The sequence below is a fragment of the Nyctibius grandis genome, chromosome 3, assembly GCF_013368605.1.
Source record: "Nyctibius grandis isolate bNycGra1 chromosome 3, bNycGra1.pri, whole genome shotgun sequence".
Classification (NCBI taxonomy): domain Eukaryota; kingdom Metazoa; phylum Chordata; class Aves; order Nyctibiiformes; family Nyctibiidae; genus Nyctibius; species Nyctibius grandis.
In genome coordinates this window covers 101,676,723-101,692,762 of record NC_090660.1, presented here as the reverse complement: position 1 = coordinate 101,692,762, position 16,040 = coordinate 101,676,723, and the positions used below count along the sequence as shown (strand labels likewise).

General features: G+C 40.5%; 1 protein-coding gene across 2 annotated transcripts in view; it reads left to right on the top strand.

The window, feature by feature from the left end:
- Positions 1-14,970, top strand: part of VIRMA (vir like m6A methyltransferase associated) — a 28,006-nt gene extending 13,036 nt beyond the window's left edge. For both annotated transcript variants that reach the window (XM_068396330.1, XM_068396329.1), the window contains exons 14-24: positions 244-479; positions 1,239-1,491; positions 2,657-2,874; positions 4,127-4,259; positions 4,861-5,013; positions 8,095-8,255; positions 8,524-8,620; positions 9,665-9,831; positions 9,993-10,324; positions 12,034-12,177; positions 12,640-14,970. In XM_068396330.1, the coding sequence (XP_068252431.1) occupies positions 244-479; positions 1,239-1,491; positions 2,657-2,874; positions 4,127-4,259; positions 4,861-5,013; positions 8,095-8,255; positions 8,524-8,620; positions 9,665-9,831; positions 9,993-10,324; positions 12,034-12,177; positions 12,640-12,797 (2,052 nt within the window). In that variant the 3' untranslated portion in view covers positions 12,798-14,970. The remainder of the gene's footprint in view (positions 1-243; positions 480-1,238; positions 1,492-2,656; positions 2,875-4,126; positions 4,260-4,860; positions 5,014-8,094; positions 8,256-8,523; positions 8,621-9,664; positions 9,832-9,992; positions 10,325-12,033; positions 12,178-12,639) is intronic.
- Positions 14,971-16,040: the final 1,070 nt, after the last annotated feature.

The window sequence follows — 16,040 nt, the reverse complement described above, 5'->3', positions numbered from 1 at the left end:
TGGGTGTTGAATTTGTAATCTTTAATAAGTAAGCATAAAAGGTGTGTGACCACCCGTGCTCCCGAAGGCGTACCTAATTTGCTGGAATCGTGCCCTGTGATTCAGTGATAATAATGAAAAAGGCATTGCATGTTTTTGATGAGGACAGCATTAGTACTTAGTCTTTGTTTATACCTTGTGGTAGAATTCAGGTTTTGTGATAACAGTTGAAAGGAAAAACCTCCTGTTCTTCTGTTCCTGCAGGTAATTGAACCACATGATATTTCAGTGGCACTCAACACCAGGAAGCTGTGGAGTATGCATCTTCATGTTCAAGCCAAACTGATACAAGAGATAGTTCGATCTTTCTCTGGTTCATCTTGCCAGCCTATTCAGCATATGTTGAGACGTATCTGTGTTCAGTTGTGTGACTTGGCTTCACCTACTGCTCTTCTTATCATGAGGACTGTATTGGATCTGATTGTAGAAGACCTACAAAGGTATCTGTTTTCTGTTGCAAAGATTCCTTTAGTGGACTATTAAGTTCACCTTGGTTCTGTACAGTAGATTTAGCAGGAGGCAAATACTTTCAGAAATATTACTTGTCCATTATGAACTGAATGAATTCTCAGACAAGTGCTATACACTGTGTCCCGATAATGCTTAATGTTGCCAAGGAACCATGTCATACTTTTAAGTTTTGATATAGACAGTTTCACATTGTGTGTTTATGGTGAGTATTTTAGGAAGGTTTTCTTCAGGCTATCCCTACAAAGCCTCATCTTCTCTGTGAACTGCTTCTAAAAGACCTATCTGATATAAATAAAAAAGTAGGCCAGTAAAGTTTGCTGTACTGTGATTTGCGTGCTACCAGGAAAATGTGTAGATGTTTGTAAGCTGGAGGAAGTTGAATACTACCATTTTGGAGGGTTTTGAAACACAATGAGTACGGTTTATTTAAAAGCGTAATTATCCACATAGAATTAGATACTGTTTGCATAAAAGCATATTTATCTGTATGCAACTAGGTGCCCTACAGTATGTTAAATGCATAGTAGATTAATTAATTTATTATGCAACCTGAAGTCATTTAGTGAAGTTGAGCAGTTTTCAAAAAGTCAGTCAAACTGTAAGTTCAAGTATGTAAACTAGGTGCTTTTTTAAAAATGCAGAGTTATATGACTCCTGTAATGGTTGTTTGTATAGTTTTTTAAATCACTTTAAAACAGCTTTTTCAAACTGCATTGATATCCTTTCAGCAACACAGAAGATAAAGAGAAACAGTACACTGGACAGACCACTCGATTGCTTGCTTTATTGGATGCCCTGGCTTCACACAAAGCTTGTAAAGTAGCTATTTTGCATCTTATCAATGGAACTACTAAAGGTGATGAGAAGTATTCAGAGGTTTTCCAGGAGCTCTTGGCTTTAATGCGATCAGCTGGGGACAATGTCACTCATCAACAGTGCGCTGAATATGTAACTTCCCTCTTGCAGTCCCTCTGTGATCAGGTATTTTCTATATTTAATGCGTAATGTGTGTTGATAATTGTAGGAGACAAATTAAATGAGGTTATTTCTTAGGTGCCTGCTTTTTTCCAAAAGGAAAAAAAAAATCAACATTTTTAAAACACAAGAAGAAAAAATGTGTGTGGTTGGCTGCTTTGACAGATTTGCTGTCTGGTTGCTCTTGCATGTAAAATCCTTCTGGTTTATGATACCTCTTTTGCATTATGTGCACTATTCTGGTAACTCATTAGAGACCAAGAACTGAATGGCACAAAGATTGACTGTCACCTCAGCTAAGAGAGGGATGTCATTTCTGCCTGTGGGAAGATTTTTGGAACATGGGCCACTGGCAAAACTTGAGTTGTCACTATTCACGTTTCACCTAGTTGAATAAATATGTATCTCTTAGTTGTCTAACTGAAACCTCTTAAAAATGTATTCCAAATATATGCTGCTACCATAACACTACACCATTAAAAAAAAAAAGCATAAGTTGCTAAAGCAAAGTAAGAAATGTTATCTGTTATCTGAAAACTGATTCATAGGCTAGCCCTGGTAGTTTTTCATTAGTTGCGTGCATGGGTTTGCATGTCACTATTTGTCTTACTAGTTGCATGTATTATTTGCTTTAGTGCTTTATGCAAAAGACATTTGGGCGTTGTTGGTCAGTAGAGATCGGTCAGCCATTGGCATATAAACGAGCTTTTTGCCCATGCAAATTCATTGTGAAAGTTGATCTTGTTTTATTCTATGTAAAATGTGGAGGGGGCAGTAGATCTTAAACTTCCTACGTGGTATCTGCAGCCTCTTAATTTTGATGAATGTTTTGAGATTAAGGGACAGTTTGACTACTTAGGCAAGAAACTGTGCAAGTATAGGGTATTATTCAATGACTGGCTTTTAGTTGTGGCTTTGCTATCACTTTTCACCCTTTGAAGCTTTTATGTTTTTGAAAATCAGTAATGGTTTGTAACCCATAACAGAACCAATTTTAAAAAGATACACTGGATTAGTATTTTACTCGTCAGTAATAACTGTGAAATACTGGAATAAGATGATAAAGGGGTAGTGAAAGAACCTAGTGTTTCTTATGTAATGTGTGGTTTATACTTACTGCTGGTATACAGAATGTGTTTTTTACTATGTGTATAATAATCACTTTTTATAGGACATTGCACTCATTTTACCAAGCTCATCAGAAGGCTCTGTGTCTGAATCAGAGCAGCTTTCCAACTCCTTACCAAGCAAAGAGCTGATGCCCTTAATTTGTGACTGTCTGATGGAAACATTAACTAATTCTGAGAGCAGTTACAATTGTCTGCTGACATGTATCCGAACAATGATGTTCCTTACAGAGCATGACTATGGCTTCTATCACTTAAAAAGGTATGGTATTTTGAGATATGTCTGACAACTTAAAATTATTTTAAAACTTCTGCAATGTGAAATAATTTCCTACTTATCTAGTAGCAAATGTTGAGGATAAGGCACCTGAAATTTCATTTCCCTTTGGGACTTCAGTGTTTTACTCAGTATTTTGGTCTTCCTTCACTTGAGATTTTACCTCTGAATCATTTCTGCAGTATTCACACAGGAGCACTTTCTTTCAAGAAATAAACAAAGCATTGGAAAAAGTTTTTTACCCTCCATTTCACTGCTCCAAGGCTGGAGGATTAGAATGAGATATAGTACTTATGTCCTTCCCTTCTGAGTCACTCATCAGTTAGAGCTCTCATCTGGGATCGTGGAGAGCTGTGTGTCATTCCCTCTATTTTGAGGGGATTCTGTTTGCACTTCCCCAGAGTGTTCTAACGTCCAGGCAATATGGGCTTTTGCAATGAGGAGATACATATTTTCTAACTAATTTTGTTGACTGCACTCCTTTTTGAACAGAATATATACATGAATTCACAGTATTGTATTGTTTTGGCACTTAATTCATTGTCCTGTATTTGGACCTGTTTCTGTCCACTGAAGGTGAGCTGCAGGGAGGCAAGAAAGTTGTGAGGTTCCTGGAGAGAAAAAGGCAGTACCTGGAGCCTTGTCAATAAAAGGTTGCTCAAAACACTCTTCTAAGCAGTGCTACAGAATTGTGCTGCTCAGACTGCAAGAAGCTATACAACCCGCAAATGAAAAATAAGTAGCTTAAAGGTGCTGTTGTTTCTATGATCCCATACGTCTAGCTGTTAGCTTCAGTGTGTGGCCTTGCTGTTCTGTGTTGATGATTACCTTTCTGGTTTCTTCTTGCAGTTAGGCATCATGGGATGCAGTGAAGTTATAACAGCAAGCATGATCCTGCTTTATACATAAGGCCCTTGTGCAAACAAAATTTCTGTTTCCTACCCCTTTTCTTCCAAAGATGAAAATGTAATTTCTTGCAGGTTTTAGAGGTATTGCTGCAGTACATATAGCTGTGTATGTGCAGTCTGAAATATCTGCAGACAGCACTGGTGAGAAAAACAGTCTAGTACAGAGGAAATAATAAAGCTCCAGCTTCGTAATCAAAATTGAAATTTGGTAAATTTTATAATTATCAAGTTATTTTGCATATATGTTGTTTTCTTATAACAAGTTACAGTGGAATGGTGACAATGTATGCACTAATAAAGTATTTTCTCTCTTTTCGTTGTAAAAACAGCTCCCTAAGAAAACACAGCAGTGCTCTCTACACTGTATTAAAACGAGTAATAACTAGTTTTAGCAAAGACACAGGTGAACTGGCCTCTTCTTTTTTGGATTTTACGCGACAGATTCTAAACTCTGATACGCTGGTGAGTATGTATTGAATACTTAGACAAACTCAGCTGCATTTCTCTGAAATCTGCAGTGTGAGACACAGTTAGGAACAATTATTTCAGAAAGCAGTTGACTATGCAGATTGCTGGGTAAGGCTTTTCCATCAGTAGTGTTAGTGCCGTCTTTAGTTTTTAATGAAATCTGTGAAAGCTAGTCAGAATATATGCTTAGTAAATAAGAGGGTTTTCTGATAGGAAGAATTGGCGTATTGATTCATATTGATTTCCTAAGTGAACAGCATGCTGTTGTGTCCAGGTTTTGGATTCGTGGCATCCTGTTAAGAGAGTTGTTGTATTGATATGTAGTATAGAAAGGAATCTAAAATATTTGTTAATTCTGTGATACAAACCTCAGCTTATATAGGAAAGGATTGCATTCATCTTGATGCAACATCTAAACTTGCCTATTGAAGTGTACTTTATGAAAATATTCAGCATAATATGTTTTTAAATCAAGAGATTACTCTTTGTTTTGCTAGATTTGCTCTAATGTACGTTTGAATTCTAAGGGGTTTGCAGTCCACAGGTATAGTAAATATTTTATGAATACTTATTTCCCACTTGTCAAATATTTCAGGGATGTTGTGGGGATGACGGAAGCCTTATGGAAGCAGATGGATCTCATCCAGGCAGAACGCTGGGTCTAACTACTGCAGAGTTAAAACATCTACTGCAGAACAAAGAAGAAACCCCAGAGAATATGCTGCTTGATCTGGAAAAAAATGTTATGGTAGAAGAATTTAAATAATCAAGTTGATGTTGCGGTCTTGTATCTGAACATGTTTTTAAAACGATATAGACTACCCCTCCTTGATGAGCAGGGTGCGCAATTCTGTGGCATACCTTGAGGAACTGGTAATAGCTGCTGCCATTGTTTTAATACTGATGTCTAAAATCACTTGTTCTGATGCAGGATGGATTCAGACTTTATTGTTTGTATTGTGGTAATGCTAAGAAGTTTCAGGCAGGGTTGGGATCCCCTTGTGCTGAGAGTATTTGCACACCATACTCTCATGAAAGGCAGCAAATGCAAACAACAGAGAGCACTGGATAGTGGTGAGCACAAGCAACAGGAACCACTGCTTAGCAGTGGCTTGATGTTACTGGTGACCAGTAACAAGTGGAATACCCAAGAGTCAGTAGTGGGGCTGATACTGTTGGGATGTTTTCATCAGAGACCTGAACGGTGGATACATCTTCAATGAATTCATAGATGACAGTAAACTGCGGGAGTGACTAATGCAACAAACAGCAAAGCCTCAATCCAGAGGAACCTCAATAAACTTTTTAGGATTGATTTAGCAGAAAGCTTGTGTGGGTTGTTAGGAAAAATGCAAAGTTCTGCAGTGAGAGCAGGACAACCCTATGCCATGATGCAGGCTAGGCTGAAAAGGGCTGGGTGGTTATGGTGGACATTAGGTTGAACATGGGCCAACAGTGCATGGTCACTACAAACGAAACAGACTGTGTTCTGAGCTATCCTGGAAGGAGGATAGTGACCCGCTTAGTAGATGAGGGCAGGGCTGTGGATGTAGTCTATCTAGACTTCAGTAAGGCATTCGACACTGTCTCCCACAGCATCCTCCTACACAAACTGGCTGCCCAGGGCTTGGATGGGTGGACTCTTCGATGGGTTAAAAACTGGCTGGATGGCCAAGCCCAGAGAGTGGTGGTGAATGGGGCAAAGTCCAACTGGCGGCCGGTCACTAGCGGTGTTCCCCAGGGCTCAGTTCTGGGGCCGGTGCTGTTCAATATCTTTATAGATGATCTAGACGTAGGGATTGAGAGCACCCTCAGTAAATTTGCAGATGACAGTAAGCTGGGTGGGAGTGTCGATCTGCTGGAGGGGAGGAAGGCCCTACAGAGGGATCTGGACAGGTTAGATAGATGGGCCGAGACCAACAGCATGAGGTTCAACAAGAACAAGTGCTGGGTCTTACACTTCGGCCACAACAACCCCATGCAGCTCTACAGGCTGGGGGAAGAGTGGTTAGAAAGCGGCCTGGTGGAAAGAGACCTGGGGGTGCTGATCGCCAGCCGGCTAAACATGAGCCAGCAGTGTGCCCAGGTGGCCAAGAAGGCCAATGGCATCCTGGCCTCTATTAGGAATAGTGTAGCCAGCCAGTCTAGGGAAGTGATCTTGTGTGTACTTGGCACTGGTGAGGCCGCACCTTGGATACTGTGTCCAGTTCTGGGCCCTGCACTTCAAGAAAGATGTTGAGGTGTTGGAGCCAGTCCAGAGGAGGGCGACCAAGCTGGTGAAGGGTCTGGAGGGTCTGACCTATGAGGAATGGCTGAGGGAGCTGGGGTTGTTTAGCCTGGAGAAGAGGAGGCTCAGAGGTGACCTTATTGCAGTCTACACCTACCTGAAGGGAGGTTGTAGTGAAGTGGGAGTCGGCCTCTTCTCCCGGGCAACTAGCGATAGGACAAGAGGACATAGCCTCAGGCTTCACCAGGGGAGGTTCAGGTTGGACATTAGGAAGAATTTCTTTTCAGAAAGGGTTATTAGACATTGGAATGGGCTGCCCAGGGAGGTGGTGGAATCACCATGTCTGGATGTGTTTAAGAAAAGACTGGACATGGCACTTAGTGCCATGGTCTAGTTGACAGGGTGGTGTCAGGGCAATGGTTGGACTCGATGATCCCTGAGGTCTCTTCCAACCTGGTTGATTCTGTGATTCTGTGAGAATGGTCAGCAAATCAAGTGATGTTACTGTCTGCCTTCATGAGATGCTGGTGAGCTCTCGTGTGGTGTGCTTCATTCACCTTTGGCCAGCTTTGCTCTCTTGCCAGTTCTAGAGAGATCTGGGGAAACTGAAGAGGGTTCTACCAAGGTGGTCAGAGACCTAGAGCACATGTGCTATAGAGAGAGGAGGAGGACGCTGGGTATGTTTAGCCTGGTGAAGAGGGCTAAGGAGCTGTCTTAGAGCTACTTAGAGCTGTTTGGGGGATAGTAACAAAGATGGTGCAATCAAACTTCTTTTGGTAATGCCAGATAATAAAACAAGGGGCAATGGCCCCAAACTGTGACTTCAGAGGTTTAGGGTGACATTATGAAAAAAAAAAAAGAAAAATCACAGAGAGAAGTGCAGCACTGGAACAGGTTGCTCAGAGTGGCTGTGGGCTCTCTGTCACCGGAGCTTTATTTAGATGCAGCTACATAAAGTTATGGCTGACCTGATCTACTGTTGATGATAGTCCTGCTTCAAGCAAGGGGGGTCAAGATTGAACTAGAGGACATGCAGAATTCAATGCATCCAACATTTCTGTTATTCTAATCACAAACTTAACTCTAAGATTCAAATCTAATCCTACATAATTGATAGCAGCCGTGCAGTAGATGGCTAATTTAGAAGAGTCCATAAAACAGCTGCTCCACAACCTGTTGGTCACAAATGCCTTTTGAGTACTATACTCCCTCCTGTCCCTTCCCTGGCTGCCTGCATCTGTGGTAAAAGATTAAAAGCCACAACTGTGCTGAAGGAGAAATTGCAGACACTTAAGACGTTGGAATGCTTTAGCAGAGAGCGTGTTAACTAAACCCTGGGTGATGCCTTCTTTGGGACTATGTTATGGAAGTTATTGCATCAACTGGGAACAAAGGCTAGAATGCGCACGTGGTGACATGGTTTGTTTTATAGCGTACTGAGGAGCTCTCTGCTGTTGTTTGTGTGCTCAGGTGTCTCAGTTTCACTATTTGTGGATGGATAGACTGTTTTGTAGTACCTCCCCCTCTTTTTTATTTTTAACAAAAGCATATTTCCTTCTCTGAGGAGGGGAAAAAGTTCTGACTTGTGCTGTGTTGACTTAGGATCGTTCTAAGGAAGATGATGGCCTTGAATCCTTACTGGACAACATTGTTGGAGTGAGGCAGATGTTGGAATCGACGGGTGATTCTTGTCCACTGAGTGACCAAGATGTGGAGCCTATTCTTTCTGCACCAGACTCTCTTCAGAATTTGTTTAACAACAGGTAAAATAGTTAAGTGTATGAGCATGCTACCTGTGATTTACTTAAGAAAATGCAATAATTTATGCATGAGTATATTACAAACGAGATGTAAACATCACTGTTATCACTACTACCTACTAGTCCCAGTGTATTTAATTTCATGCAAGTATCAAGGGTAAGGCAGCAACATTCACCCCAGGTTTTGTAATGCTGCGTATGCTTGCAGTTGGTTGTAGTTCCTAACCAAATAGGCATCTGTGATTCTGTGATTGGCATTGTTTTGTTGCAGGACTACGTATGTGTTGGCAGACGTGATGGATGACCAGCTGAAGTCCATGTGGTTCTCACCCTTTCAGGCTGAAGAAATAGACACTGATCTGGATATGGTAAAAGGCTTCATTAATGTAACTTGAGTGGATTTAAAAATGGGGGTTAACCTGAGCTAGTAGCATCTGAAATTCATATGGCCAAACTGTTTGTTTTCCTGAGCTCACCCTTGTAAATTGACCCAGATACAGGGGCTGGCATTTGTTAAAGGTTGATATCAAATGCCTTCAGGTTCACTTGGAAGCAGACACAAAATTGGCACCTTCTGCAGTGCTCTAATGCAGAAGTCATCTCCTTTAAAAGAACAGATGTGTCAGTCCTAACCTGCTTTTGCATTGCTGCTGGGGCTTTTCAGCAGTTTGTGTTAAATGTAGACAAAATGGGATTTATTTTCTTTTCTATGCTTGTCTTCTGTCATTGCAGTAATATCCAAAGAGCTTGATAGCTACACTTTTTTTTTTTAAATCTTTGCACTGATGTAAAAAAGTGGAAAAAATGGCAGTAGTAGATGAAACTCCTTGCACAAAAACTTTTCCCAATATTTGAAACTTGATTTTTATAATCTAAACTTTAAATGTCATTTTGAAAAATATACAATAACATTTTTTAAAATTAAGCAATTGCAGTGTCTTAACTTACGTGGGAAATAATCAGTTTCTGTTGACTTCATTGCCTTCGTTCTTTTTTAGTTTGACTCTTTTTAAATTTACATGCAAAGATACTTGTGTTTTAACTTCTTAAGCAAAACCAAAACTGTTGTTTCCTGTATAAAAGCAGCATTAATAAATTTATAGCTTAAGACAAAGAGTGCCTCACTGTGGGTCATTTAGTGACAAGACAGGTGTTCATACTTGAAAGCTATGCCCTTGACGTTGAGATTCAGAACCATCAAGACAATTTTGCTGCAGCTCCGCTGCTTTTTTGTTCTGGTACTGCTGCTTTTTGTTTTGAGATACGCTACTGCATTAAAAGGTAGAGGATGGAGCTTTTTTGCGCTAGGGGAAGGACCTTAGCTGAATCTCATCCATCCTGGTGCAGTGTGTTTTCTTCTTCAGAGGTGCTAGTAATGATTGTTGTGATAAAACTAAACTCTATCATTGCAGGTAAAAGTTGACTTAATTGAACTGTCAGAGAAGGGCTGCAGTGACTTTGACTTGCAAGCTGAATTGGAGAGGTCGTTTTTATCAGAGCCATCGTCTCCTGGCCGCACGAAAACCACAAAAGGGTTCAAACTCGGCAAGCACAAGCATGAGACCTTCATAACTTCGAGGTAAGATGAGTTTAATGAGTAAACCGTGTGTTCAGCACTGTTCTCTATATTCTCAAAATGTCATATACCTTTCAAATTGCATCTCCAGTGTGGAGAATGCCTGATCTTCAGTGTGAATACATTTTTACATTAACTAAATAAATCATGGTTTGTCATGACAGTGGAAAATCAGAGTACATAGAGCCTGCAAAGAGAGCTCATGTTGTGCCACCACCAAGAGGAAGAGGCAGGGGAGGATTTGGACAAGGAATTCGACCACATGATATCTTCCGTCAGAGGAAACAGAATACAAGCAGGCCACCCTCCATGCACGTGGATGATTTTGTTGCTGCAGAGAGCAAAGAAGTGGTTGCTCCAGATGGGATACCACCAGCCAAAAGGCCACCAAAAGTCTCACAGAAGATTTCTTCACGTGGTGGATTCTCAGGGAATCGTGGAGGACGAGGAGCTTTTCACAGTCAGAACAGGTTCTTTACACCACCTACTTCGAAAGGTATGTTGTCTCCTGTATTAGAATTGGAGTAAATGAATGCTAAAAATGCTTCAGTGATACTAACCCAATTTGCTAGCAGTTAATCATCCCTGGTGTGAGATGTTCCTGAAGCAGTGTTCTTGAAATAAGTTGTTTAGCACTAGAAAATGTTCTCTTGAGTGCTGTGGAACTGAAACAAGTTCCTGTGATGCCTCTCTCTCTCCCTCTCTTTTACAAAAGGAGTTACCTGTTTTCTTTTAGCAACTGTTGGGAGTGCTTCAGAGATGAAGTCAGAAAAACAAAAAGCCCTCTCTACCATTTGTGACACGTCAGTTCCTGAAATCAAGTGTCACAATACATCTCTGAGTTTAAATAAGGCTTTTGAATAAAAGGATGGAAGATCCTGCCAGGAATAAGATGCAGTTTTCAGTGAACCTGGAGGTTCTAGCTGCAGGGTGAAGTTTCTTACATACATAGACAAGGTTACATTCATTTCCCTTCGATCCTGTAACTAGGGCATGTCCTTGCACAGTAGTGTTACGACCTGGTCGCAACTAGTTCATAAATCCCTTGGAGTAAATTAAGGTGAAACGACACCAAATAACTGGTATGAAATTAAGAACAATTTATTAATACAGGGAAAGTTGCATGGTTGTAAGTGTCTTGGGTTTCTAAAGGCATTGAGAAAAGAGAGAAAAGGAAAAAAGGAAAAGAGAGAAAAGGAAAAAAGGAAAAGAGAAAGAGGATAGAGACTATGAGAGAGAGGAAAAGAGAGATCACCACCCTTGGATCCAGCGATGTACGTTGTCTGTAGTGTTGGTAAGTTGCTTGCAGAGTTGCTCCTCCGGTAAATCACTTGCAGGATGGGTCCTCAGGTGGCGGGCGGGAGGGCGCGCCGGCATCCCAAGTGAGAAGGTCTAAATACTTTAGGTCATTTGCATGCGAGATAGGAGAGGGTGGTAACATCCCTCTTGTCTCCCCCCGCTGCTCGCTTCCCATGCTAATTGGGACGCCTGCACTTTGCAGTCTTAGATTGTTCTCGAAATGAGTCAGTGGTCCCCCAAGGGGTGTCTGGTGGTCGTGATCCCCTAGTTGTGGTGTCCGCTGTATGACCCCGCTTCTGCACAGCGTGGTTGAGGCCTTGCAAAGTTGTTGCACATGTAGGCTGGTCCCAAGGAAAAGATACCATCCCGCCTCCGCAGGACTTATCTCTTCCTCCAGCCAGGGTTGTAAATCACAACAATTAAGGCACAGCAGGGGTATTGTTCTGTTCCCGTGACCCTTATCTCTTGCCAGACTTGCAGGCCTCTGTAGTATGCATACCCTCCTCCAGCCAGAGTTGTCAAACAAGTTGTTTAAGGCATACAAACTCTGTCTGTCACAAGTAGAAACAGAAAGTACATCCATTTAGTAAAGTTATAAATACCAGGATTTACTTTACCACAAAACCTTAGAGTATACGAGTCTGTCTTAATACACTAGATAATGTGAATTCTTTTAAACTTGAGTTCATGTCTGAAAAAATAGGTATTTTCCCCTGATTCTGTGTAAAGTACAGTAGCTTGTAGACTTTGAGTTAGAATACTGAGGGTATGTTGTTGCAGAGTAGCTTTAGCTATTTGAATTGTGTAAATATTATGTTTACCACCCTGGGTATTGTGAAGATTGAAATGAAAAAAAAAAAAGTGGTGTTTGCTCAACAGTGTGTGGGTTTTTCTCTCCCTGTCTAGGAAATTACAGTCGTCGTGAAGGTGCTCGAGGCTCAAGTTGGAGTGCACAGAGTACGCCCAGGGGAACCTACAATGACAGTAGAGGTGGTCAAAGCAATTTTAACAGGGGTCCACTGCCACCATTGAGACCATTAAGTTCAGCAGGTACATGGTATTCATATGGGCATCGAACTATAGAAAATTCCTTGAATTTCATTTTCGCTTTACAAATGAAACCATGCAAGGATGCTGCAAACACCTTGAAATTCAGCAAATGTTTTAAGCATATGTGAACAGTTTTCACTGAGACTGTATCAAATACATGCTTTCATACGAACTGCCCTGTAATCCATAAAACTTGCTGAATTGAACACTTGATCGCAGAATCTTAATTTTGCATTCAGACTTTTGCAATTCAGTTGTCTTCGTACCTACACGGTAACTATAGAGCCAATCAAAGCAAAAAATGCTTGCCTAAAAGAAAAGCGAAAATTAAAAGGAGAAAACAGAACCCCGTTTGTGTCTCATCTGGTTTTTGTTTCTTATGCTTTCCCAGCAGCTACTACGCCTAGGGCTTTTTTTTTTTTTTTTTTTTTTCCAACTGAGTATACTTTTCTTTGCTTTAAGGCTACCGACTGAGTCCTCGCGATCGTGCTTCCAGAGGCCGGGGAGGAATTGGACCATCTTGGACAAGTGCTAATAGTAGTAGCAGTGGTGGCTCAAGAGGAAAGTTTGTTAGTGGAGGCAGTGGAAGAGGTCGTCATGTACGTTCCTTCACACGATAAAATGAGACCTAATGGAACAGCCAGTCATGTGGACTTCTGTGAAGATGATGAAGAAAGCGGTGGCACTAAAGGACCAATTCAGAATTACTGCTATCTGGAGGACACCAAGAGAATATTTTTGTCTGAAGAAAAGTTTTTGTTTGATACAAGACTTCAGATTTCAATAAAATTCAAGACTTTTTGTGTACAATTGTAAATTTTTTGTTCCTTTTGAAAGAATGTTTTAAATTTTTTGTGGACTTCAGTAGACAATACTCAGTAAAGAACCTCTTTGAGTTAAGACTTGAAGGACTTCTAAAATATTCATTGTGCCAAAAGAAAGGTACAGGTGTTTTGTGTGTGACTTAATACTACAAGAAAACTAAAAAAATACATATATATGTAAGGCAATTTTAGTTTTTTCTCCCAGGTTTAGAGCCATTAGCCCTTTTTTTTTTTTTCAGCCAGTCTGAGTTATTGATGAATGAGGTCCATCTGACAGCAGTTGAAGTAGCAGGTGAGAGAAGATTGATTGAAATGAATTAATCTGTGAAAGAATACAAATGTAAACATGATTTCTGTAGGTTTTTGTTGTACACCTTTGGTAATGTGATTAGACACTTAAATAAGATCCCACACCTGTTAAGATTAGTAGAAATCTGTCATTGACTTCAGGGAGAGCAGGATAACATCCTAGCATTTACTTTAGAACTCCAGCTCATGTGCTAGGAGCACAAGAGTTATTTAGTTGTAAAACAGAGTATGCTTTGAAGTTAAACAGCAAGATACCTGTACCCTTAGAGAGCCTGGAGTTAATTAGTTGCCTGCCTCTTTGCTGACTTACGTAGCTGAGGAGGTGGTGTAGAGACGGGTGTATAAACTGAACAGCCACATAGTGGAGCAGTAATGCTAAAGCTTCCCTTTGAATAGATGGTTTGGATTTTTGTTTCTGTAATTAGACTGAGATATAGTAAGAAAAGAAAAACTTTGAGAAGTAGGAATTCATAAAGACATTTTAGCACTAGATTCACCTCTAAATTTACTTTTGTATTAAATTCAGTGATTGAAGTAAGCTTTTTACATCTTTGCATTCCTTTGGGCTCCATGGGATTTCAGAGAATTAACCGATTCTCAGTAGCCTTTTAGTACATTTTTGGCTGGGGTGAGGAGCGGTAGCTTTTTCTAAAGGCCATATCAAATTTTTACAAATGAGCTCCACTGTCAGACTCAGCTGAGCTTCGGTTTTCACTAATGCTTTGGTCTCTTGACATTACAAAAGTGCTATAAAAGGGGTCTTCGTCTGCTTAAATAAAGCCCAGTTGTAATATTCTTGTTTTATGTAATCTTAACTTACTTTGGACAGCTCATCTGCCTAGAATCTTTAACACCCTATTTTAAGTATTTCTAAAGTATGATAATACTTTAAATTGAACATTTTTTTAGCTTTATACTGCCTGGCTAAATTAAATAGTTTTTCATTTGAACCACAGAAGGCCCCTCTTTTGTGTACTTTCTCTGTGTGGAGACTCTGGGGCAGCGTCCCACTGTCTGAGAGGTGATTAGTTTGCACAACGTCAGTTGACATCACCTATGAAAGTGGTAAACTTCTATTAATTGACTGTGTGCGGTTGAAGGGAGTATAAAAAGTACAAAGGTATGCGTTTTAACATTGTTTAAAATAACATGAACAAAAATTTGTATTGTAAGCCAAACAACTTTCTGAATGGTAAAATAACAGGAAGATGTAATTTTACTAATAAGGCAATTGTAGTGACTAAAATGGGCGGAGCTCTCACAGGCATTACAGGTATTGATGCTATTTTTTTAAGGAGCGCTGCATAAATATTTTTAAAGCTGACTAGTTCCTTTAGACCATGTGTTTAAAGTTGTTTTATTTTTTAAGAAACTTTACTGTGTTGGAAGCTAGCAGGGATATGAATTGTGTTTTCTGTCAGGGAATTTGAAATGAAAAGTGTCAAGCATGGAATAAATATGTAAATATTCAGTACTGGTTCTTGAAAGTTTAAAATATATGGCATGTCACACTAATCATTTTCAAACTGGGAGGAAATAAAGGGTTGGTTAAATTGTTTGATGTATGCAAGCTCTGTAAATTTAGTTAAACTTGAGAAAGAAGTATACATCTATCATGTTTTGTTTTTTTTTAAATGAATTTAGTTTTGTGACCCTTCAATGCAAAGTGGTTCCTTTCTTGGATAAATTCAGCTTGAAATAATGCTGTTTAAAACTTCGAGTTATTTGGTTTGCTCTTTTAAACTGGATTCCTACCGTGAGTAAATGACACATTAAGCATTAAATTTTGCTTTTTATACTCTGCCCAAAAAGAAACTTTAAAGTTTTGTTTCCTGACTGGAGCACCGGCACACTGGAAGTGTCTAATGCCAATGTCAAAATACTGCTTAGTGAATTGTCTGCTTACCTGATGAGCAAAACACGTGGGAGGAGTGTGGAAGGCAGAACAGAGGACAGCACTATGGCTCTTTCTCCTGGAGTCCTGCAGCTGAGTGCACAGAGAGTATGTGCGCACGGGTGTGTGGTAGGAAAAGGAGGACGTCTTAACAAAGGCTGCGCTTCGGGCTGACGTGTAGGACTTGCCTTGGGTCAGCGAATGTGCTCGTTAATGGATAGACACATGCAGATGGATAGGTGTATATATATTGCACTGCTCTCTATAGTTGTGACACGTGAGCTTTCAGCCTTCTTTTCCTCCACTGAGTAACCTCTCCCACCAGGTAAGAGAACATGCTCGGGACAGTTAACACAGAGTACTGCATGGAGCAAATTCATGCTCTAGGCTGCCCCATGTCCAGATTGCTCATGTTTAAGCAAATAAATCCCTAGATTACAACTTCTGAAGTACAAAACTCTGAACAATTCTCTTGTTTTCTTGTTCTTGCATGTTCATATCCCACGTGGGCTCTTGTAGTGTATATGAAAAACCTGCATTAGGGATGAGATCCCTTTAGTTGATGGATAGGGAATTTTTCCCCCCCGCCTCTTGCTGGTTTGTTATGCTGCTGTCTGTGCAGGACGGGACTGTTATCCTCTTGTAGGAGCTTTCAACTTATGCCAGCTCTTTGCTCCCTTGAAGCGGCTGCTCACCCCATTCACAAACTCCCATCTGTGAGGCAGGAGAAACAATCCTTGTGAAGGGATTCTGGGTGATCAAATGCCTGCCTGGTTTATTGCTATGTAGTCCCTCTGTTGTGCGACAAGTATACGGCCTTACGTGCTCCAGGGCAC